The 23,021-nt window shown below is 50.9% G+C and overlaps 1 protein-coding gene across 2 annotated transcripts in view; it reads left to right on the top strand.

The window, feature by feature from the left end:
• SH3BP5 (SH3 domain binding protein 5) overlaps positions 1 to 23,021 on the top strand; it is a 74,320-nt gene that overhangs the window by 38,372 nt on the left and 12,927 nt on the right. Inside the window, exons 1-2 of one of the 2 annotated variants that reach the window (XM_059920365.1) lie at positions 21,011 to 21,033; positions 21,243 to 21,407. In XM_059920365.1, coding sequence (XP_059776348.1) covers positions 21,384 to 21,407 — 24 coding nt within the window. In that variant the 5' untranslated portion in view covers positions 21,011 to 21,033; positions 21,243 to 21,383. Of the gene's footprint in view, positions 1 to 21,010; positions 21,034 to 21,242; positions 21,408 to 23,021 lie in introns of those variants that run through there. The other variant, XM_059920364.1, reaches the window with a different exon arrangement.

Genomic DNA, 23,021 nt, shown 5'->3' with positions numbered 1-23,021 from the left:
ACCCTCCTTGGCCCGCAGGACCGCCCTGCCTTGCAGTCTTGGCTGGAGATTCCGGGGGAGAAGCAGCTGCATTGGGAGGCCTGGAATCTTGCGTCAAGATGGGGTCACTGGGGAGACGAGGGGCAGCCTCTGACCCAGGGTGAAGGCTCCTGACGTAGAACAGGTCTCGAGGCTTCCAGACGGGCCCACCCCCCTTTGGAGCCGTTGTTGCCCCTCCTGCTGGGCTGGCTGTGCTTCAGGCATCCTCCACTCTCCCATGACTGGAGAGGGAGTGCGGCTGATCTGAGGTTTTCTCTTCTGTGGCGCGAGGACCACCTGCATTTGACCCTTTCCTGCCTGGCGGGCAGCAGGAAGCCAGGAATGGGGCTCGTGGCCAGCAGGGTCTCAGCGGGGCAGTATGATGCTGGGGGTGCTGCCCCTGCGTCCCCCACCGATGCCTGGTCTGTTGGGGGCGTCTCGGGGACAGTCCCCTTTTCCTTTCAGTGGCCTTTTGCTGAGGCCTGGCTGATACCCATAAGTGCGGCTTGAAGCTGACAGATGTGGTTTGTCACCGCAGGACAGCGGTTGGAGGGGAAGCAGGATGTGGAGTTCTGTACCGAATCTGAAACCATGAGGCTCCTTGGATGTTTCTCTTTTCCTTTTCTTTCTTCCCTCCCCCGCCTCCGTCCCCCCTTCCATCTATTGTCAATAAAATCAATGAAATTGCTGCTTCCACATGGATCACCCTTCCCTCCCCCTCCTGTAAACCACTGGCATTCCCTAGAGGGGGCAGCAGGGTGACTGATTTCTCAGTTGAAGAAAATCAGAGTATGGGATGTATTTTTGCTATCAGTTTTGTCAACACGGGTAGGCCTCTTATGTTGCCAGGCGACAGGGTTTGGTCCCCAGCCAGCGGTGACGTTTCTCTTGAACATTTTGACTTAGCTTTCCTCGCCTGGGGACACCCCCTGCCCACCCTACTTTCCTCCTTTTCTCTCCCCCTTCCTCACCCTTCCCAGTGTGACTTCATGTTCCCCCTTCCCTTCTAGGAAAACTTCCCCCTAAGAATCTGATGGACTGATTCACGCTGAGAAGTGGACGACTGATAAGGCTTCGAGATTTATGGTCTTTGGATGTTCAAGTAGTTCTGCTTAGAAATACTCCCATAGCTTGGGTGGTTCTGCTTCCTGCCTGGTGGGATGGCTGATTCCCAGCTCGGGGCTCATCACACAGGGGGAACTTCTTGAAATGTGTGTAAAGGAACCATGCCCATCACACCAAGCGGGAGGTGCTGAGGAGCCCAGGCCATAGACGAGTTTTCATTTCTGCCTGGTGAAAGAAGGGTCCTTGTGGAGTTTAAGCCCTAAAGGTAGGGTCGGCAGATAGAATACAGGACACCCAGTTCAAGTTGAATTTCAGATCGTTTCTTTTAAGCATCACTCTGTCCCATGTAAACCTTGGGACACACTTCACTGAAACAGATTATTTGTTTATCTGGAATTCAAATGGGCCTGGGAGTCCTGTATTTTTATTTGCTAAATCTGGCAGCCCTGCTGAGGAGGGAGGTTGTGGTCTGAGTCATCAGCCAGGTGGAGAAAGTAGTTTCAGAGTTGGCCGCCCCTTCTCGGGGCTCCTGAAGTCACAGCGCTCAGCCGTGGAGAGTTGTGGTCCCCGCCTTGCCACCTGGCAGGTACAGGACAGGCGCTTGTGCTAGGATTCCAGATGGCTAAAATGCCCTCAGCTTGGTGCTTCTAGGCGGAAATGGGCTTCCTAAGAGAGGTGCCTGAGGCTGACATTTTTTCCTGTCCCTTCCTGGCCCTCCCTAGCTTGATCGCTGCATTCCGGAGGGCCTCATGGGAGGCCACGCCACTGGGTCTCCTCTGAAGGACCTTCCAGAAGGTGAGCTCCCCAGCTGTCCTTCCTCCTCTGCCGGGCGTCAGCCTCCCTCCAGCTCTCTCCCCTTCCCCATCCTCGAGTGCGTTTATTAGTTAGTTTGGTCATTTATTCATTTGCTTGTTTATTCATTTTTCCATTTAGAACTTCCTTAGGCACTAGAGGAAAGGGTGCCTCTTTGCTTCAATTAAGGCAGTGATCAGCTGGCTTTAGGAAGCCTCACTTTGAAGAAGTGGTTTAAATGGAAGTAAAAAAAAAACAAAATACCATGCGTTCATCAATTTGTTACCGGCCTCCAGTGCATTCCACAGCCTTTTGGCAAAGCACTGTACTGCAGAGAAGGTGCTGGGCCTTTTTTATTTCTGAAAATCGTGGTGTATCTTCTAAGTTCTCTCATTCTTTGAATTTAAGTCTCTTGATCTCAGGCTCAAGCCAACTGAACGAAGGTTCTCTTTATACAGAGACGACTGGGAGGTGTTTTCACACTGACCCTGGGCACTCAACCAGGGTGGCTGCAGGCACCTGTAGCGGGCTCTCCTGAGAGCAGTTGTTGGAAAGAAATTGATATGTGAGGCAATGTATTAGTTTAGGTAGGTTCCTCTTCAATCTGGCTCCACCCCAAGCCCATAAAAAATATACAGATGAACTTCTACAACCTAAAATTCTGAAATTTATATTGCCTTGTACACAAAATAATGGCCTCATCCTGTATCAGCCAGGAATTGCATTTTGCTGCAAGTAACACAGGGCTTAAAAACAGTGGCCGAAACACACAAGAATACTTTCTCTCACCTGAAAGAAGACCTGAATTAGGCAATCTAGGTTGATGCCATGAGTCCAGGGTCATCTGAGATCCAGTGTTGTATTTATTGCTCAATCCTAGTATGTGAGTCCCATCCTCAGAGTCACCTCCTGGTCCAGGATAGCTCCAGACGCTCAAGCCATCTCATCTGTATTTCAGGAAAAGAGGAAGGGGAAAGGACGTATGCCCCTTGTACTTTAAAGAATCTACCCGGAAGTCCCAGGCAGCACGCTGCTTCTCTTTCATTGCTGGTTCTCTCATTCTTTGAATTTAAGTCTCTTGATCTCAGGCGTACAGCTGAACAAAGTTTCTCTTTGTACAGAGAAGGCTGGGAGGTGTTTTCACACTGACCCTGGGCATGGTCGTGGGTAGCAAGAAAGGCTTGGCTTGGAGCGTTTTAGCTAGCAGGGTTGTTTCTAAGGATGAAGAGAAGCATGGATACTGAGAGGCAGCTAACCACCTCTGCCATGTCTGTGCTGTGGTTTATTCATCTTCTAGAGAGGCTCTTGGTTGGAAAGACTTAGAAGTGGGCATATGTGACCCGTAGAGCAGGCACAGGACTCCTCCGAGGAGGGAACTGCTGCAAACCCCGTATCTCTCTGCTCCATCACTTCTGTCCCTTTCTGCTACATGGGAAAGTTCCTTTCCTTTGCATTGTGTTGGAATCCTAGGAGAAAATGCTAGCTTACCATAAAGGAAGGTGTGTGTGTGTGTGTGTGTGTGTGTGTGTGTGTGTGTGTGTGTGTGTGTGTGATTTCGTCAAGTCACAGAATCCATTCATACCTTCTTTTAACACACACTCGTTAAACGACTCATTTCCCATCACCACTTCTTTGGTGGAAGCCCTCATGTCTTGCCCGGATTGTTGAAATCGCCTTTTTCCGTTGGAATTCTGCCTCTCCCAGTCCCCCTTCTCCACTTCTCACCCATAACCTCCCAACTCAGTCTTGGCGAAGTCAGTTTTGCTGATAATCCTGCTCAAAAACTGTAGTGGATGTGCTGCTTAATTTTATGTGTCAACTTGGCTGGACCACAGGGCCCAGATACACGGTCAAACATTATTCTGAATGTTTCTGTGAGGGAGTTTACTGGATGAGATTCATATTTACCTCCGTGGGGTTTGAGTAAGCAGATTGCCCTCCATGGTGTGGGTGGGCCTCACCCAATCAGCTGAAGGCCTGACTACAACGGAAGACTGCCCTCCCCCGAGCAAGAGGCAGTTATGCAGCAGAGGTGTGCAGACTTGACCTGCAGCATCAGCTCTGCTTTGGGTCTCCAGCCTGCTGGTCCACCTCGCAGATTTTGGACCTCCAGCCTCAAAAATAATCATATGAGCTAATTCCTTAATATAAATCTCTTTCTATACACAGATCTTCCTCAATTTATGATGGGATGACATCCTGATAAACCCATCATAAGTTGAAAATATCATAGGTCAAAAATGCATTTGATACACGCAGCCTCCCGGACATGCCAGCTCAGCCCCGCCCACCTCACACGTGCTCAGAACACTCACATTAGCCTGCATGTGGGCAGAACCCTCTAACGCAAGGCCTAGTTTATAATAAAGGGTTGACTGTTTCATGGAGTTTATGGAATACTGCACTGAAAGGGAAAAACAGGATGGAGTGCGGGTCCGGATGGTTGTCAGTGTATCTATCGGTTGTTCACCCCCGTGACTGGGGGCTGCAGCTGCCCTGCCCAGGATCAGAGAGAGGGTCGTACTGCACGCCGGTCCCCCAGGGAACGGTCCACCTTTGAAGTGTGGTTTCTTCTGAATGCATATGGCTTTTGCACTGTCACAAAGTCGATAACTTAAAAGTTGAACCATCGTGAGTCAGGGACCGGCTGTGTATGCACAGCCCACTGGTTCTGTTTCTCCGGAGGACGCTGCCTGACACAGCGCTCCTTCTGTCTCTGGTGACACGCCCAGCTCTGAGCAGAGCACACAAGGCTTTTACCTCCTCCTCCGCGTCTGCTCCTCTCCGTGCTGAGCCCCGCGTGCGCCCGCCTCCGCCGCTACTCACGATTGCTGGCCGCATCGTGTTGTTTCAGTCACAACCTCTGGGTACGTCATGGGGTGTTTTGCATCTGCGCACACCCTGTTCTCTTTGCCTGTGACGTTTTCCTCCCCAGACTGACTAGGTCTGTGAGGTTCAAAACAGTGGCCAGTAGCCATGCGTGGCTACTTAAATATAAATAATAAAATGAAATACAACCAAAAGTTCAGTCCTTCGGTCTCACCAGCCACACTTCAGATGCTCACTGGGCACAGGTGGCCGATGGTGGCTGTTTGGGGACAGTGCAGACAGAGGACATTTCCATGGTTGCAGAAAGTTCTATGGGAAGCTTTTGCCCTTTGCCTGATGACCTGATAAAATGAAGGCACAGGTCAGTGCACCTTCTTGAGACTCTTGCTGCATGCAGGCCCCCTCCCGCTCTGAGCTTTCCTGCAGCTTTGCTTTGAGAACTGGATGAAAGTTGTGATGTCATCCTCCGGGAACACACGGATATGCACGGGGGTGTATACATCATAAACACAATTTCAAGGTAATCGTCAGCTCCCTTTAAGGGTGAATAACAAACCCACAGGACAGGTTTGTCCTGTGGGTTAATAACGACGAGCTAATACTACGTCATGCTTGCTGGTGTAACAGCTGACACTTCTGTCCTGCTCGCGCACGCCTGTTCTGAGCACTTTACGTGTGTTAACTCACTTGCTCCTCAGATCAGCCCCACAAGGTGGCTTCTGTTGTCCACATTTTGCAGATGAAGAAACCAAGGCACCGAGAATTAAAGTGCTCAGGGTCACTCAGCTAATGACCCAGGCAGCCCAAGTCCCGCGTCTGGGTTCCTAACCTTTCCAACGAGGGCTGAGAACCCTGACCTCCCGCCCTGAATCTGAGCTCCTTGATGACAGAAATCGCATCTTATCTTTCTGACCTTTGCAGATCTTCATGACGCATGGTGCGTGGTAGAAGTGAAATGAACGCTGGGTGGAAGGAGGGTGCTGGGACCGCCTGAGTAATACAGCGGCTTAAGGCAAAGTTGTCACGGCCCTGAGACCTTGGATTCTTCCCCTGGGTGTCTTTTCCTTTGTCTCTCTTCTTCCAATGGCTGCGGTTTGTTCCTGACCCCCTAGGGCCGGGAGAGGCCCTGAGTCCCTCAGACCTGCTTTACTTGGCAATACCAGATGGAAAGCCAGTGGGTGCCCACCTGGCCTCCCCAAGCTGGGGGCCCCGCTGCACCCTGGCCCTAGGACAAGGCCATTCCTATCTTTCTCAGAGCGCCCTAGGTGGCTTGAAGTGGAGTGGGCTCCGAGGCCTGGGTGTGCTTGCTTCTGTGTCCTGTTGCAGTGACGGCCTGCTCTGGCCCTGGCTGGGGGCTGCTGGCATTTCCATATACCGAGCTAGGCGGGAGGTGTGCTGTGCTTACTCTTATTTATATTAGGCCCTTGTTTTCATCTGTGTCCTCCTGACCTTGAGTTCTTTTGGGGTTCATCTTGCCGGTGGTAGTTAAAATTAAGCCAAGTCATGCTAACCCAGAGGCAGAAGATGAGTTGGAGGGGAGGGGGGTTGACCTTTCAGTGAATCAGTTGCTCCTCTGGCTGTGCTTCAGTGTCCCAGGCAACCCCTGGTGCCAGATGATCCAGGGCAGGCTGAAACCCGGAGAAGGTGGGAAGGGGGCAGCCAAGGTCCCTGGCGATGAAGGGCTTGGAATAACTCCTGTTTCCAAGTCACCGTCCTGGTGGCGGGGTCTCACAGATGTACAAAACATCACTGCCTTCAAGGAGTTAGCAGTCTTGTCAAGAAGGCCAAGTGAAGGATAAAATAATTCGAGATACGTTGTCAGTATGTTCATACGTTGGACAGTTTTCACAGTGTTAATAACATGGCAAACTGTTGAAATATAAGTATAGAAGTTTGGTCTTGTGAATTCAGAGGGTAAAATTTCACCTGGCAACAAATTTCCTGACGACCCACTGGGACCTGGGTTATATATCAGTCAGCTTGGAGGAGGCGAGGTCGAGTAGGAGGGGAATTATTTAGCTCTCAAGAGAATGACATTCACATCACACGATTTAGTGTATACAGTGAAGTCCTTATTCAGGTGAGTTTTCACATCACGTAAATGGGCACTTCCGAGGATATGTGCGCCCAGAGAGATCAATGTCTCCATTGGTCTGGAGCCACAGAAGGAGAAAATTACAAGGTGCATTTGGATGACTGACCACCAGGAAGTTGTTTGTGGCTTATCATTTGTACCCTAGCTTGGTACCTAAACTAAACAGAGTACACTATTAAAATAAGACATTTCTTAAATGTCTGCCATGTACTAGCCACTTGGCTAGGTTTTGGGAATTAAAAGTTCAGGAATGGTCTCCCCGTCACTAGGGCTCCCCGGGTCACTGGGTGATACTCTGTAGAGAGATCATGGAAACTCCCTGTGAGCTCTTCTGCTGTGGCACCAGCTCTGAGGGCCCTCAGCCCGGAGGACTGACCAGGTGTCTCTGGTCACCAGCATGTGTTGGGGGCCCAGGGGTTGAGTTGCCCTACTGTTCCCCCTCCTCCCTGTCTCCCTTCATGGCTCCTCTGTGGGTGTCTTCCAGCCCTCCAGGCCAAGAGTAGAAAGCTTTGCGAATCCTCTTCCCAATCATCCATCTTTAGTTGCCAAGTAAGTTGTGTGAATGGAAGTCACTTTGGAATGGGCATGTCCCCTGCCCCCGTTAACAGCAGCCTCTTGGGAGTGAAGCCAAGCAGCTGTGTGACGGAGGCACCGGCTGTGGGGAGGCCAGTCCTGGCCAATGTCAGGAAGCTTTCCAATTGAGAAGCCCCTTTTGTGGATCCCAGACTGGCGGGGAAGGGGCCCTTGACAGATACTCCCGTTATATCTTCTGAGTATTTCTTATCTCAGAGGCAGGAGGAAATGTTTTTTTTTTTTTGTCGTAGGGCATAGTTATTTATTTATTTTTATTTTTGGCTGTGTTGGGTCTTCGTTTCTGTGCGAGGGCTTTCTCTAGTTGCGGCAAGTGGGGGCCACTCTTCATCGCGGTGCGCGGGCATCTCACTATCGCGGCCTCTGTTGTTGGGGAGCACAGGCTCCAGACGCGCAGGCTCAGTATTTGTGGCTCACGGGCCCAGTTGCTCCGCGGCATGTGGGATCTTCCCAGACCAGGGCTCGAACCCGTGTCCCCTGCATTGGCAGGCAGATTCCCAACCACTGCGCCACCAGGGAAGCCCAGGAGGAATGTTTTTTGAGCCCATTTATTTTAATAGTGTAGAGGCTGGAAATGTCTTTGGAGCCCATTCGGTCCTTGGTACAGAGCTGGGGGTGGGGAGGTTGGCCGGGACTTGTCCAGCTTTGGATGCTCTACAGAGAGAATGCCTTGGCCAGAGGGCTGGGCAAAGTGAATGTGCAGATGGCGTTGTAGAGATAGTTTGTCAAACTGAGGGTGGCCCGGTGGGTTCTGTGGTTTCTCATCAGGGTCTAGAGACATCGGTCTTGTCAGCCCCCCCGCTGGACAAGTGGAGTAATACGGGGCCTGTGCTGGTGCTTTTCCTCTTCCAGGGCACTGCAGTCACGGCACCTGGGTCCGAGCCTGGTCTCCTTTCTTTCCTCCTTTCCTTCCTTCCTCCCTCCCTCCCTCCCTTTCTTGTATAGTTGATTTACAATGTCATGTTAGTTTCAGGTGTACAGCATAGTGGTTCAGTGATACATATATCTGTGTGTATAAATATTCTTTTTGAGATTCTTTTCCCTTATAGGTTATTACAAGGTATTGAATATAGTTCCCTGTGCTATACAGTAGGTCCTTGTTGTTTATTTTATACGTAGTCTATATCTGTTAATCCCAAACTCCTAATTTGTCCCTCCCTCCCCCCTTTCCCCTTTGGTAACCATAAATTTGTTTTCTATGTCTATGTGTCTGTTTCTGTTTTGTAAATAAGTTCATTTGTATCATTTTTTAGATTCCACATGTAAGTGATATCATGTGGTATTTGTCTTTCTGTGTCTGATTTACTTCACTTAGTATGATAATCTCTAGGTCCATCCATGTTGCTGCAAATGGCATTTCATTCTTTTTTATGGCCGAGTAATATTCCATTGCATATATATATATATATATACCACATCTTCTTTATCCATTCATCTGTTGATGGACATTTAGGTTACTTCGGTCTCCTTTCTTTCTAGCCGTGTGACCTTGGATCAGTTCCTTAACCTCCGTTTCTTTGGGTTTCAAATGGGTACAGCAATACTTACACAATAGGGCTATAGGCTAGATTCCGTAGGTGAATACTGGTACAGCAGGAGTTTAATAAACACCCTTGACCTGGTTCCTTTTATCCTTTTGGCAGTAGAAGTGAGGTGCAGGGCAGGGCAGGGCTTACCCAGGTTTCTGCAGTTTGGTTTCTGCTCTCCTTGGAAGTGCTTTGTGCTGATAATGTGCTTTGTCATTGTAAGTGGGTGCCCTCCCCCCTCCCCCCCTCTCTTCGAGGGACAGAGAAAGAGCCGAGGTTTTTAAATCACAGCAGAAGAGATCAGGATTAGAGGTGAGACATTCTGGGCAGCCGGAGTGGTTTGGCCACTAACAGGATGGGGGGGGGCCCGTGTTGGACGCCACCATGTTTTTGGTAAGTTGCCCATGTGGGCAAGGTGGGTTTCGAGGGGTCAGGAGCCTTTCCAGTCTTGTAAACCTGTCTCTCACTTGGCTAAAATTTGGGCTCTTTACCTCCCCTCATTGGCAATCCTACAGGTGTTTTGTTTTATTTTTTAAATTTTTATTTATTTTATTTATTTAGCTTAAATTTTGCCTTCAGTGAGGAGCACCTTTGATAAATACCTTTGGTTTCCCTAATCTTTTAGTGAATAGCATTTTCTTGAGTTTTGTGATTACGTGGCAGGTAAATAGCAAAAGTGATAACTGATGAACCAAAGCCTTCAAAAGACATTTCTTTACCACGTTTTATTATGGCATGTTTCAAGCGTGCACAGAAGTAGAGAGACTGTCAGTGAACCCCAGGCACCCGTCAACCAGCATCAGCAGCAATATCTTGCAATCCTGTGTTCCCCAGTGTCCCCAGTTTTAATGGTAAAGCTGTTCACAGATACCATATCACTTTACCCATAAATACTTAAGTGTTTATCTCTAACAGATAAGAACCTTTAAAAGATCACATTTTCACACCTCACAAAATGAATAACAGTTCTTTTTGTATCATCTCATGCCCAATCCTTTTTCAGATTTCCCTGGCTGTTTGAACAATGTATTTTTCTTATGATCTGTTTAAAGCATTTGACTAGAAACAGCTGTTATATTTTGATTTGATAAATAGGGTGGGCCTCCCCTTTTCCCTCATGTGATGCCCTTACTCAACCCAGTGACATAATTTTGAGTGTGAGGAAAGAACTATGTGGTAGATAAATAGCAAAGTAACAGCTGATTAAGAAGTGCATCAAGAAGCAATTTTGTAAGCTTTTTATTACGGAAAATTTGCAAATATATACAATAAAGATGACAGCAAAAGCAGACTAGCTCAGTGGTAAACTCACCTGCTGATGGACTGTTTGCACATGTCTAAGCCAGACGCTGTGTTCCAGGCCACGGCCTCAAAAATCCTGCTGTAATTACATGTCTTCTGTACTGGGAACCAGGCTCACTGGGAGATAAGAGAGGCCTCGCCCTTTCACCTCCAGTCTGAGACATCCAGTGACTTGTTCAAGGTTGAAGACCCAAGACAATGGTCATTGTTGGTGCTGGGAGTGTACCCTGCTGCTCCCAGTTCTTTGGACACAGGACGGGGCCTCACAGTGGCCCAGCTGTGCCAGGAGATCAATGCCAGTTCTGTGCAGGGCAGGGGAAGGTTTCTTTCGCCAGCACCATGGTGTGTTTAGAACTGGGGGCCCTGGGATTGGAGAGCTGCAAGGGGCATGTTTGTCCACGTGGTCCTGGTGGGCCTGCCTTCTGGAGAGCAGGCCCTGGAGATGTTGGCAGCTCTGCTCACAATCCCCAGGTAGAGGGAGGGCTGTGCCCACAGAGGCAGAACGGGGTGAGGGCCAGCCAGCCTCCTGGCTCCCCGCCGGAGAGAAAGGAGAGGAGTAGGAGGTGAGAGCAGGGACAGAGCTTTGCCAAGGCAGCTGCTGTCTTCGGGTGCGAGACTGGCTGTGGCTGAGCGGAGGGAGATGCCGTTCCTCATCCTGGCATCCCGATTCTTCATCCACCCACCTCTTGGCTCCCATGCTCCCTCTTCCCCATGGGAAACCAGCAGCCACTCATGAGCTGTGAAGGACTGTCATGAGGCGTAATTACAGAGCCCGGGGCTCTGCCCACGCAAAGCAGCCCCCTCCCCTCCCTCAAAACCTCGGGCCATGGTCGGGCACCCTGTCGTGCCCGGGATCTGTGCTGTTTTCCAGGGAAGCTTCCCTCACGGGTGCGTGTGTATTTCTGACCCCGAGACTTGGAGATGCTGTGCTTCTTGTGTCCTGGGAATGACCTGGGGGGGGGTGGGGGGCGGTTTGGGGACAAGGCGGAGATAGAAATAAATGGGAGGATTTGCGGGGAAGAAGGTACAGCCCTGCTGAATCTGGGGAACCCTCCACAGCAGAGAGGCTCCCCAAGTGAGCACGTATTTGAGGAAGTTAGAGGTGGTATGTGACTTGTCCCTTTGAGCAGGCCAGTTTACTTGTTAGCCTCTTGATTTCGCTTCTGTAAAAGAAAACGGTTGGTCTCCATTGTTTCTATCTCCTCGAGCCCAAAGACTTCGTGATTTGACCCCCGTGGGCCAGGGGTCTGGGTGTGGTGGTAGCTCCCGGCGTGCTGCTGGGTCACGAGGGCCTTGGCCTTGGGCACCGTCCCCTGCCTCAGGCCTGCCCTGGACTGACTCTTGCCAGCTTGGAGCCCAGCCACATGAGCATGGGAGCAAGAGGGAGCCCAGGGGGTGGATGTGGAGGCACTTTTCTGGCTGGGGAGGGGGGCGCAGAGAGAGGCTCGGCATCTGTTGGGTCCCAGCAGCGGCAGCAAGCCTTTGATTTGGGGGCCCGCGTGGGATGTGCCGTTCCCGGAGACCCCGCCACGCGTGGCTGGCAGGCTGGGTGAGCCACAGTGATCGTGCAGGGAGAGCCGAGTGTGAAGGTCAGAGACGGCCGTGGCTGGCCAACCCTGACCTGCTGACTTGGGCTAAGAGCCCCATGCCCTCCCTCCTGCCAGCAGCTTTTGGCTGGACCGGGGACCGTCTGTAGGGAGGCAGATGGTGCCCACCTGAGGCCGAGGGACAAGTGGCAGGTGAGTGAAGCGGGAAGCCCCCGGGTGTGGTGTGGACGTGCGTGCTGGGCCCAGAGGTCAGGCGCAGGCTGATGCCTCACACAGGAGACAAGCAAGGTGGGCTCCATCCCAGATGAACCTCCCCGAAGCCCCCAACCGAAACCCTTGAGTCAGACCCAGCCCTGGTCACTCTGGGGCCCTGGATGACCCGGGGAAGTGGGAATTGTCCTGCCAGAAACTGGGTCATAGCACCCTATTGAGTGGCTGGGCCGTCCCTGCACCCAGGGTCTCACCACAGTGTACCCCCAGGGTTCCTTTATGACAGGTTTTTAACTGTATGATTATTTATAAAACAGAGCAGGACCAAAAATGCTGCTTTAAAAAAATTTTTTTATTTTATTGAAGTATAGTTGATTTACAGCGTTGTGTTAATTTCTGCTCTACAGCAAAATGATTCAGTTATACGTACGTATACATTCTTTTTCATGCTCTTTTCCACTATGGTTTATCACAGGATATTGAATATAGTTCCCTGTGCTATACAGTAGGACCTTGTTGTTTATCCATTCTACATGTAATAGTTTGCATCTGCTAACCCCAAACTCCCAATCCATCCCTCCCCCACCCTCCTCCCCCTAGGCAACCACAGGTCTGTTCTCTGTCAGTGAGTCTGTTTCTGCTTTGTAAATAAGTTCATTTGTGTCATATTTTAGATTCCACATATAAGTGATATCACATGGTATTTGTCTTTCTCTTTCTGACTTACTTCGCTTGATATGGTAATCTCCAGGTCCATTCACGTTGCTGCAAATGGCATTATTTCATTCTTTTTAATGGCTGAGTAATATTCCATTGAATATATGTACCATGCCTTCTTTATCCATTGAATTATATGTACCACATCTTTGTTATCCATTCCTCTGTCAATGGACATTTAGGTTGTTCCATGTCTTGGCTATTGCAAACAGTGCTGCAATAAACATAGGGGTGCATGTATCTTTTTGAATTATGGTTTTCTCTGGGTATATGCCCAGGAGTGGGATTGCTGGATGTTATGGCAACTCTATTTTTATTTTTTTGAGGAACCTCCGTACTGTTCTCCATAATGGCTGCACCAGTTTATATTCCCACCGACAGTGTAGGAGGGTTCTCTTTCCTCCATACCCTCTCCAGCGTCTGTTATTTGTAGACTTTTTAATGAACGCCGTTCTGATTGGTGTGAGGTGGTGCCTCACTGTAGTTTTGATTTGCATTTCTCTACTAATTAGCAGTGATGGGCATGAAGATGCCGTTTTTTTTTTTTTTTTTTTAAATTTTATTTATTTATTTATTTATTTATTTATTTATGGCTGTGCTGGGTCTTCGTTTCTGTGCGAGGCCTTTCTCTAGTTGTGGCAAGCGGGGGCCACTCTTCATCGCGGCGCGCAGGCCTCTCACTATCGCGGCCTCTCCAGTTGCGGAGCACAGGCTCCAGACGCTCAGGCTCAGTAGTTGTGGCTCACGGGCCTAGTTGCTCTGCGGCATGTGGGATCTTCCCAGACCAGGGCTCGAACCCGTGTCCCCTGCATTGGCAGGCGGATTCTCAACCACTGCGCCACCAGGGAAGCCCGAAGATGCCGTTTTGATGAACACAAACCAGAGATTGTGGATGGTAGCTGAGACCTTCCACCAGCCTTCACTCATTGTTGGCCAGTGTCTAGGCCAGCCCGTCCAGTAGCACTTCCCGTGATGCTGTAAGTGTTCTGTGTCTGCGCTGTCCAGTGTGGGACCACCGGTCACATGTGACTCCTGAGCCCTTGAAATATGACTGGTGCGACCGAGTAACTGAAAACCTGATTTATTTCATTGTAATTAAATGTAAACAGCCACCTGTGGCCAGTGGCTCCTGTATAAGACATTGCAGATCTAGAGAATAGTAAGTAGGTAATTGCAAATGAGAATCATTTTTTTCTTTACTTTTTATTATAGGAAATTTCACATATATACAAAGTAGAGTAGTGTAGTGGAGCCCTATATACCCTTCACGCAGCTTCTATAATCACTAACCCACTGGCCAGTCTTGTTTCGTCTTTACCTCCCCACACCCCGACCACCCCAGCTCTCCCTTCTGTGTTATTTTGAAGCTGATATAATAGCTTTTTAATTTTTGTTTTTAAACCGCTCATCTTTAACCCCAGGACAGAGCAAAACTATTTGACCTTGCTTTTTTCTCATCCCTTAGGACTCCTGACATTCTGATTTATTGACGAGCCTTCCACTAAACCAGCTGCAGGCCGCCCTGTACAATGTCTCTTAAGACTGCTCACGGCTTCCTCGTATTTCTCTAATGAGAGATACGCACCATAGATCTTTCATGTAATTTGTAATATATATTGTTTAATATGTTTTATATTATACAGTTTAATATTAACTGATAATGGCTCAAACTGTACATGGTAACATTCGGGACTGATTAAAAATTGATGTCCCATATGTTCAACACATTTTTAGATCTGCAAAAATTGGTCCAGGAAAATTGAGTTTGGCAGAAATAATGGAAAACTCCATGGCATAGGCTGTATAATGAGTAAAGTTTGTGGATGAAACTGCTCCGTGGCTCAAATTGATTTGAAATTGAAAAGAACTGATCCTAATGAAAATAATTTTGACTAAATAAAAATGAAAAAAATTAGGAACACTGGATATGAAAAATAATCAAGGAACTAAATGGACTTCATGACATTCTCTCCAGAAAATGCTTCTGATTAAAATGTTTGTGTCCGGGACATCCTCAGGGTCAAAGTGGCCAATGCCCATCTCTGGCCACTCTTCCATTAACCTCAGACAGGCTTGAAAGGGCGTGGAAGGAGGAAGTTTGCAGAATTGAAAGTCTCAGACTCTGGCAACTTCCCGTCCCTGGGATTGCTCAGAACACCGGCGGACAACCAGAGCTTGAGTTAAACCGAGAACACATGCCCTGTCTCCTGCCCGCTTTGATGTTCATCCTGATATCCCTCCCTCGCTGAGGATCTTTGATCTTCCTCAGATGGCTTGGAGAGGCATCTGTGGCTTTTCTCCATGAGCTTCTAGCTGGGGGATGGATTCTTCCAGCAGCACATGGAACAGTCACCGTAAAGGGGCAAGGACAAAATTGTATCTTTTTTTTTTAAAAAGGCAAGGACAGGGGGCTTCCCCCCAGCGGCTGTCCAGTGCAGCAGGCACCTTGACGTTGTCCTGCTCTCCTGTGGGGTGGGGTCATCCCAGCCAGAGCACTCGGGCCATAGAAGGCAGGCCTCCCTGTGGTGCTCTGAGGCCCATGGCCACCAAAGGGCTGTTGCTGCCCTCACACTCTGGACGGCCTCTGCTCTCCCCAGGCTGGTGACTTTCTGATCCTCTTTAGGAGGCAGTGGGGCACCCCATGTGTCCCGAGGTTTCCAGAAGCCTCTTGTTGATCCGTGATTGTTCCCATCGAGCACTGGGAGGTGCGTGCAGATGGAGCCCATTGGTTCCTAAGTAAACCCAGAGAATCCCTTTGGGTTTCAAGTGCTAATGGCGTTCATAGGGAATAGGGAAAGCCATCCAGGGGCCTGTGACCTGAATGGGAGTGTGGTTTTGATAGAAATTGTGACTGCCCCATGCTCCCCTGGGAGTGGGGTCCAAATTGTTGCCGAGAGCAGGTGAGGGAACAGGGTCGGGGTGCAGGAGAGGTCACACTCAGAGAGCTTTCAGCATCAGCCTCTATAGACCCCACCATCTGCTCCCCGGCTCCTGACTAGGAATGAGCTCAGCTCTTACACCAGGGATCTCACATCCCTTACCCCCTCACTCGCACTCTGTGGAAGGGAAACGTGCTCTCCTTGGTGGCTGACATCTTTTCTCCCTGCAAACCCCCTACCCGTCCCCATCTATTTAGCAGTGGCCAGTGTGGCCCTGTGATTAGGGAGGAGAAGTAAGAGGGACCTTGCTTGGGCTTCCCTGGTGGCACAGTGGTTAAGAATCCGCCTGCCAATGCAGGGGACACGGGTTTGAGCCCTGGTCCGGGAAGATCCCACATGCCATGGAGCAACTAAGCCCGTGCGCCACAACTACTGAGCCTGCGCTCTAGAGCCCGCGAGCCACAACTACTGAGCCTGCGAGCCACAACTACTGAAGCCTGTATGCCTAGAGCCCATGCTCCGCAACAAGAGAAGCCACCGCAATGAGAAGCCCACGCACCGCAACGAAGAGCAGCCCCCGCTCACCGCAACTAGAGAAAGCCCACGTTCAGCAACGAAGACCCACCGCAGCCAAAGTAAATAAATAAATTAATTAAAAAAGAGGGACCTTGCTTGACCAGCACCTCTTGGTCAGGAGTGTGTAGCCCAGTGGGTGGTATTTGGTAGAAGTTTAGCATGAAGCACTGGGTCAGGGTTTGAATCTGGACCCACCCTTGCTACCTGTGTGACCTTGGGCAACTTCTTTAACCTTTCTGAGCTTGGTCTCCTTTATAAAGTAGGGATGACACTTGGACGACCTCACAGGGTAATTTTGAGATCTAAATGAGACGTGTCCCAGAACACCTTATTATATATTATACTCAGAATAAATGCTCCAGCAGTAGCTGCTATGATTTTCTTCGTAATCATCTAAATCCACATTTAAGGTTTGTTAGGAGTCAGGTACTGCGTTACTCTCGTCTTGCAGGCTTTCTGCGTGATCTGGAGCCACCCGTAGCTACAGCATGGCTTTGGGCAGCCGAGTGACACGACCCCTACTCTTTTTCAGTTTCTGCAGCTCACTGACTGGTGTGAATCCCAGGTAGGGGTGCAATCCTGCACAGTTTGAGCCGCCATCTGGTCTTTGGTCCCTCAGCAGCTCCTCTGGCTGTGTATTATTTATGGGTAGACTGTCCACTTGCCCCACGATCATGTCACTGGCAACGTTACCCAGGTTGCGGGCACCTTGTGGTAGAGCAGAAATAGCCCCACCAAGGGTTGGGGGCTCTGGTTTCCTGGCTCTGGCCATCTACCAAGTAGCTGTGTGACATTTAACAGGTGGCCTTGCTTCTCTGGGCCCTCCTTTGAAAAATGAGGGGTTGAACTGGTTGACCTGCAAACCTCCTTCCGCCTTCTACCTCTGCTGCAACCAGCACAAACATCCGGGTGCTCCTGTTCCTTCCTGAGGCCGCTTGTGGGCTGGCGTGGAGTGGAGTGAAGGCCGTGGCCGTGGCCTCGACAGTGGCCGGCCTCTCCACCCTCTCCCCCTTTGTTGATGACACCGTGGGAACCCACTTGTCAAATCCATTCACGAGCAGCCTTTTAACACTCTCTCCACAGCGCTGTTTCCGTGAAAGCCATTAGTGTTCACGAGTCGTGAAGATATTTCACCTTTTTCCTGTGTTGCATTGTACAGCTCCAGTCTGGTTCTGCTAACATCGCCCACTCAGCGCTGTGTCGGGCAGGCCTCAGCTCTCTGGTTTGCTAACTGGGCTTCCCTGCCGTGCGTGAGCCCCGCTGGGCCGTGTGCACGCTTGGGGAGCCCGGGAGTGTAGGGCCCTTATTCAGATAATGTATTAATACCAGGGCCTGGGTCCTTTGTTGGAGTTTGAAGGTCAAACCTAGTTGGCTGTGCTAAAGATTTCTAGGTATCATCTTTCATATGATGGTGAGAGCCAGATAGCCTGCTCTTTTCTTGGACTGTAAGTTGGCTTCTGATTTTCGAGGTCCCGTGTTCCTGTTAGGAGGCTGGGAAGTAGTCTCTGAGTTAAGCCTCCTCAGTTAGACATGGGTGTGAGCTCTTGGATATGCCTCCTGTGCTCCATGGTGCCTGGTGCCTGACACCCTCTGCTTCGAGAACTCTTCCCTAAGAAACCTTCGACTAATCACTCTCTCTTTCCAACATTCCCATGTGCTTTACACCGGTCACTTGTCACTGTCTGTCTTGAATTGGAGTTTGTAATGAATGTGTCTGTTTACCCGACTGAGTTGGAACCCCTTATGTTGGGGGTAATGTTGGGAGCATTCCATCACCCCTCCCCCCCAGAACTCAGCGCCCAGGAGATGCCTCATCAATGTCCAGTGGCTCGTGTCCTGCTGGGGGGGTGTGATGGCATGCTCCTCTCTCCACCTTGTGTGCACCCACCTGGTCCTTCCTTGTGTGTGAGGGTTTAGAAAATGTTTTATGAAATGCCTTACAAAGAGGCCATGTGCTTTGGGGTTCTTTAGGAAGCCCCCAAAGTTGTTTCCTTGGGCTTAACAGTTATAAAATAGGCTGTGAGCAGCAAGAAAGAAGTTGAGGGAGATCTGACCAGTCTATGCGGGCTGCTGTAGTCATGTCTGTCAGGTTTACAGAATAGCCCAGCTGTGTGGAGGGGAAGATGTGTTATCATTTAGGTTTAGATTTGGCTGAACATAACAGAAAACCCCCAAATAACACTGGCTTGAATATGAGACTTTATTTTCTCTGTCATGTAAAAAGTCAGTTCAGGGCAGGGACCTAATTTACTGTTCCTTCATCCTTAAGAGAGTTGCCTCATGATCCAAAAAGGCTGTTGAAGCACCAGCTGTCATATTAATATCACAGATGGAAAGACAAAGGAGCTCTCCTGAAAGTCTCACTCAATATCTATTTATATCTCATTAGCTAAAGGTTAGTAACAGGAGTACTAGCTAAAAGTTAGCAACAAGGTTGGTAACAGGGGTACAAGCGTCACTCAATATCTATTTACATCTCATTAGCTAAAAGTTAGTGACAGCTGGGAAGTAGGTTTTAGCTGGAACATTGCCTCACCTGGAGACATGGGGGCTCTATTTCCAAGAAAGATGCAGCGAATAGACAGTGAGTACAGAACACATGCCCAGCACTTACTTGAATGAATGAATGAGTGAGGGGATAAGTGATGGAGAGATGCCATCTGGGCCAAATGTATACCAAACCCTCATATTGGCAGGATCCACAATATGACAAGGAAAGCACATTTCTGATACCACAAGAGGGACAGAGCCTTAAGGAAACTTCAGAAACTCCCCAGGGACTCAAAAGAGAGCATGTTCTACAGGGCCACTTCAGATGGGCATCCTCTTTTCCCTCTTTGTAGGGATCTGGTTCCCTTATTTGGAACACAGCAGATGCATAGCAGCGGGTCAGGAGGGGCTGGGCCTGGGTCACGGCAGCCACATTTCAGAAGGTCCCCATGAGGGCATCTGTTTTTGGTTTGTTTGAAGAAAGAAACGCTTCATCACTCAAGCAGGGAGACGTGGCTGAATTGAAATACTAAAATTTCCTTAAATACAGATCCCTTCTTAGAAAATATTAGAATCCTGTGGGGTTAATTATGCTCTGATGGTCCTGGTTTGAAGCCTGTAGGTGGTCTGTGGTTCAGCATGGGGCAGCTTCTTAGTGCCAGGTGCCCTCCAGCACGTCTGGGCAGGTGGAGGGCCCCCGAGGGCTGTCCTCACACTGGAGAAGCATGGTGGGCCTGGAGCTCGGGCTCTGGAGCAGTGAGTGTGCTGCTGACAGCAGGTGGTGCTGTCTTCTCAGTGGTTTGTCCTAGAGGGCGGCCCCTGGTCTCCACTGTGTCCCTGAGGCACACCTGTGTGGTCCCAGGGCCACACAGTGGGTCTGCAGCAGGCAGGTCCCCTGGTTGAAGCTTTAGCCTGGCATTCATGCACAGCCTCTGTTCTTGACTCCCTTTTGAAACCTTGATGGGAGCCTTTGTCAAGCCTCCTACAGACACTGTTTCATAACTCTGCTTCTTCCTCCAGGCCCCCCACCAACCCGCATTTTCAGATCATCCCCATCTCCAGCCCTCAGTTCGGGGTCGTCCTCATTTAAGAAGCCGTCCTGGATTCCCTCCATGGGAATAAATTTCTCCTTCATGTCCCCTCACTCTGTTACTTCTGAATGTCCACTCCCTCCCCAGTTTGGCTCCCTGACCAGGTTGTTGCCGCCAGAGGGTCGGGTCGGGTCGGGTGTGACCTGCAGTTACACGATCACAAAGATGGAGGGGACACCGAGGGGTCACACAGCTGTCCCTCACCCTGGGGGCTGATGGGCTCCAAGTCCGGTTTTGTTCCTCTCAACTGTCTTTGAAAAGTGTCCTTGGCCTGTGGTATCCGAAGACTTCCTCTCAGTCACGTGAGACTCACTCTGGGAATGGGTGTGGGCCCAGATGTTCCCCCCACCTCCTGGGTCCCAGGGACTGCCTCGGGGATGTCCCCCAGTTTATGTAACTGACTGAGGGATCTGGTTAGCCAGGGGTGAGTGGGAGGCTGCAGCGGGCCAGCATCTGGCAGCGGCTTGCCTGAACCCTGGCGGGGAGTTCAAGGTGGGCCTGCTGAGAGCAGTGACAAGGACTTGCTGCAAATTTCTGGTGCAACCTCATGGCCCACTCCTGGGGGACGCGTTTCTACTGCATGAAAACAACAGAATGCGAGTCAACTATGTGACTTACAATTTTCTAGTCCGAGTAAAAAATTTAAAAATAGCAGGTGGAATTAGTTTTAAATAATATATTTTAACCCCTTAGGTACAAAATATTGTCATTTCATCATGTAATCAACATGGTCGTTATTAAGGAGATCGCTATTCTCTTTTTGTTCTAAGACTTTAAAATGTGGGGTGTTTTACACTCAGTTTGGATCAGTGACGTTTCATGTTCTCGATAATCCAGGCTAAAGGGGCTCTGCTGCCGCTTCTGTTGATTCTCCCACTTGAAGTTCCCTGAAAGCAGGGACAGCATCGTGACGATCAGGGCCTTCCCCCCACCCATCGCAGGTGTCGGCGCGTGTGATTTGAGTGGGGGCCTGTCCCGCAGGGTCACCGCACGGGGAGGCTGGGACTCGGAGCGGCTGGAGTCTGGTCCCAGCTGCATGAGCTCAGGGACGGCCCTGGCCTGTCGAAGCCACGGTTCCCACTCAGGATGACGCTGCTGGACAGTAATCTCCGGGGCTTTTCTGATTCTCACGTGCTGTGAGCTGAACCATGTGTCTGGGCAGGGTTGCTGCTGGGGACACTGATACCCTTGGCCTCATTAGCAAATGAGATCATCTCTGTGAAGGGCCACGGTCGACACTGTACCCACCACGGATGGGCCAGTTCGCTGCCTCTAACTCTGACCCAGAGCCTGCATGTTTATCTGGTATGTTGGGTCCCGGGCTGTGAAGACCCTCCACTCCCCCATCCAGCGTCTACACAGACCTGCGGGTGCCCGGCCTGTTCCCAGGCTGCCCAGGCAGAGGAGGACAGGACTCGTCCAGGCCCTCGGGACGCCCACCTTCTGGAGGGTGTGATGAGCCAGCGGGAGCCCCTGCTGTGTCCGAGGCCTCATGCGGTTTCTCTCTCGCGCAGGCGCAGCTGGAAGCTCAGAGAGCCACGCAGGACTTCCAGAGGGCCACCGAGGTGCTCCGCGCCGCCAAGGAGACCATCTCCCTGGCCGAGCAGCGGCTGCTGGAGGATGACAAGCGGCAGTTTGACTCGGCCTGGCAGGAGATGCTGAACCACGCCACCCAGAGGGTATGAGTCTCAGCGGAGCGCGCCCGTGGGACGAGGGCCGGGCTGGGCTTGCGCCGGGGTGCGCGCCTCTGCCTTGCGCCTGCCTGTGGGCAGGGGCGGGCGGGGCGGGGCATGCGTCTGCGTGTGGGCGTGGGGTGGGGAGAGGGGCTGGGCTTGCGTCCGCCTTGCGTTCCTGCGGCCTCGGGGTGCAGGTGCCCATCACACCCAGACTCCCCGCTGGTTTCCCCGAGCAGAGGAAACACACCCCCAGGCATGTTGTACGTCACAGTTGGTCATCTCCATGGGGTCTCTGCGGGCCTGGGACTGAGCCGTACTCCGCGATGACAGTCACCCGGTGACAGGCGTACCTGCCCCTTCCCTGTCGTTTGAGGTTCGTCTGGTTCAGATCACCCCTGACGGTCCTGACTGTGGATGGGGCTTCCCCGAGGGACCCGATCGTTCTCCAGAGTCCCCTCCCTCTGAGTCCCAGGGGTCTGGCTGGGTTTGGAGCCCGGGTGGAGGACCTTGATTACTTGCTGACCCTGGACTCAGGGGTGGGTGCCAGTTGGTGAGAAGCGGCGGCCACAGCAGATGAGGCCAGAATACAGGGGGTGCGCAGGCTGGCCTTCGGGCTGGGCTGGGGTCTGGGGAACCAGTGTATGCACAGGAAGTGAACTTTGACTCCTAGGTTTGGTGCCATCATTGTTTGGCCCTTTACCAGCTCCCATGATCTGCCCTCTGGCCACATTGCTGACAATCAGAAGTGGTGGGTATAGCTGGACTTGTCGCCTCTTTCCTCCCCTCCTCCAGCTGGCTTGCTGTGGGGAGGTGGGTGAGGCCTTGGATGAAGGGTGATGTAGGGGGTGGGAGCTAGTCTGGATTCCCTGAGAGGCCGCCTGCGGGGCTGGAATAGAACCTTTTCAGTGTCACCTGCCACGGTGGCTCAAGTCCTGGGGGACCTGATAATTAAAGATGGCCTTGTGCTTCCTTAAATAGAATGCCTGACGCACAAACTGCTTGGACTTGGTGTCAAATGCGGGTCGACTCTGTAGCACCTCCCCTGAAGCCCGGGCTCCCGGCTGGGCTTGTGTGGCCTGGGGCCTCCTGCCACCTAGTGGACACGATGCTGGGAGAGCCAAACACAGCTTTCCTGGGTCCACTGGGGAAACGCCAAAGGGGAGGTTGGAAATCTTGGAAATTTACAAGCCACAGCCTGACAGAGTGAAAAGGACAGGAAAAAAAAAAAAAATTAGAGTAGCTCCTTCCAAGAAATTAGCTGAAGGCCTGCCTTTCTTTCCTGCCTTCCTTCCACCCCAAACAAGATCCAAATCAAGCTAGTCAGAATCATTCAGAAATCACTTAATCTGTTCTTTAAAAAAGAACAAAATGGGTTTCTGCTTTTTTTCTTTCCTTCTACTCTTTAAGTCCTGGGACCGTAGTGGATGGTGAGTGGCAGTCCAGGAGAGGTGTCCTCAAGACCTCCACAGCCCATGACTCCGGAAGCATCATTCACACCAGTCTTTGGGAATGGCGCTTCTTGGGGTTGTGCAGTGTGCAACTTGTGGGGCTGTACCAAATGGCCCTGGGCCTCCTGACATCGCATGGGGCTCCTGAGGGCCCGGGGAGGGTCATCTG

This window comes from Balaenoptera ricei, chromosome 4 (assembly GCF_028023285.1).
Source record: "Balaenoptera ricei isolate mBalRic1 chromosome 4, mBalRic1.hap2, whole genome shotgun sequence".
In the NCBI taxonomy this organism is placed as follows: Eukaryota; Metazoa; Chordata; class Mammalia; order Artiodactyla; family Balaenopteridae; genus Balaenoptera; species Balaenoptera ricei.
The sequence above is the reverse complement of the archived record's forward strand: the minus strand, read 5'-3'. Positions and strand labels throughout refer to the sequence as shown.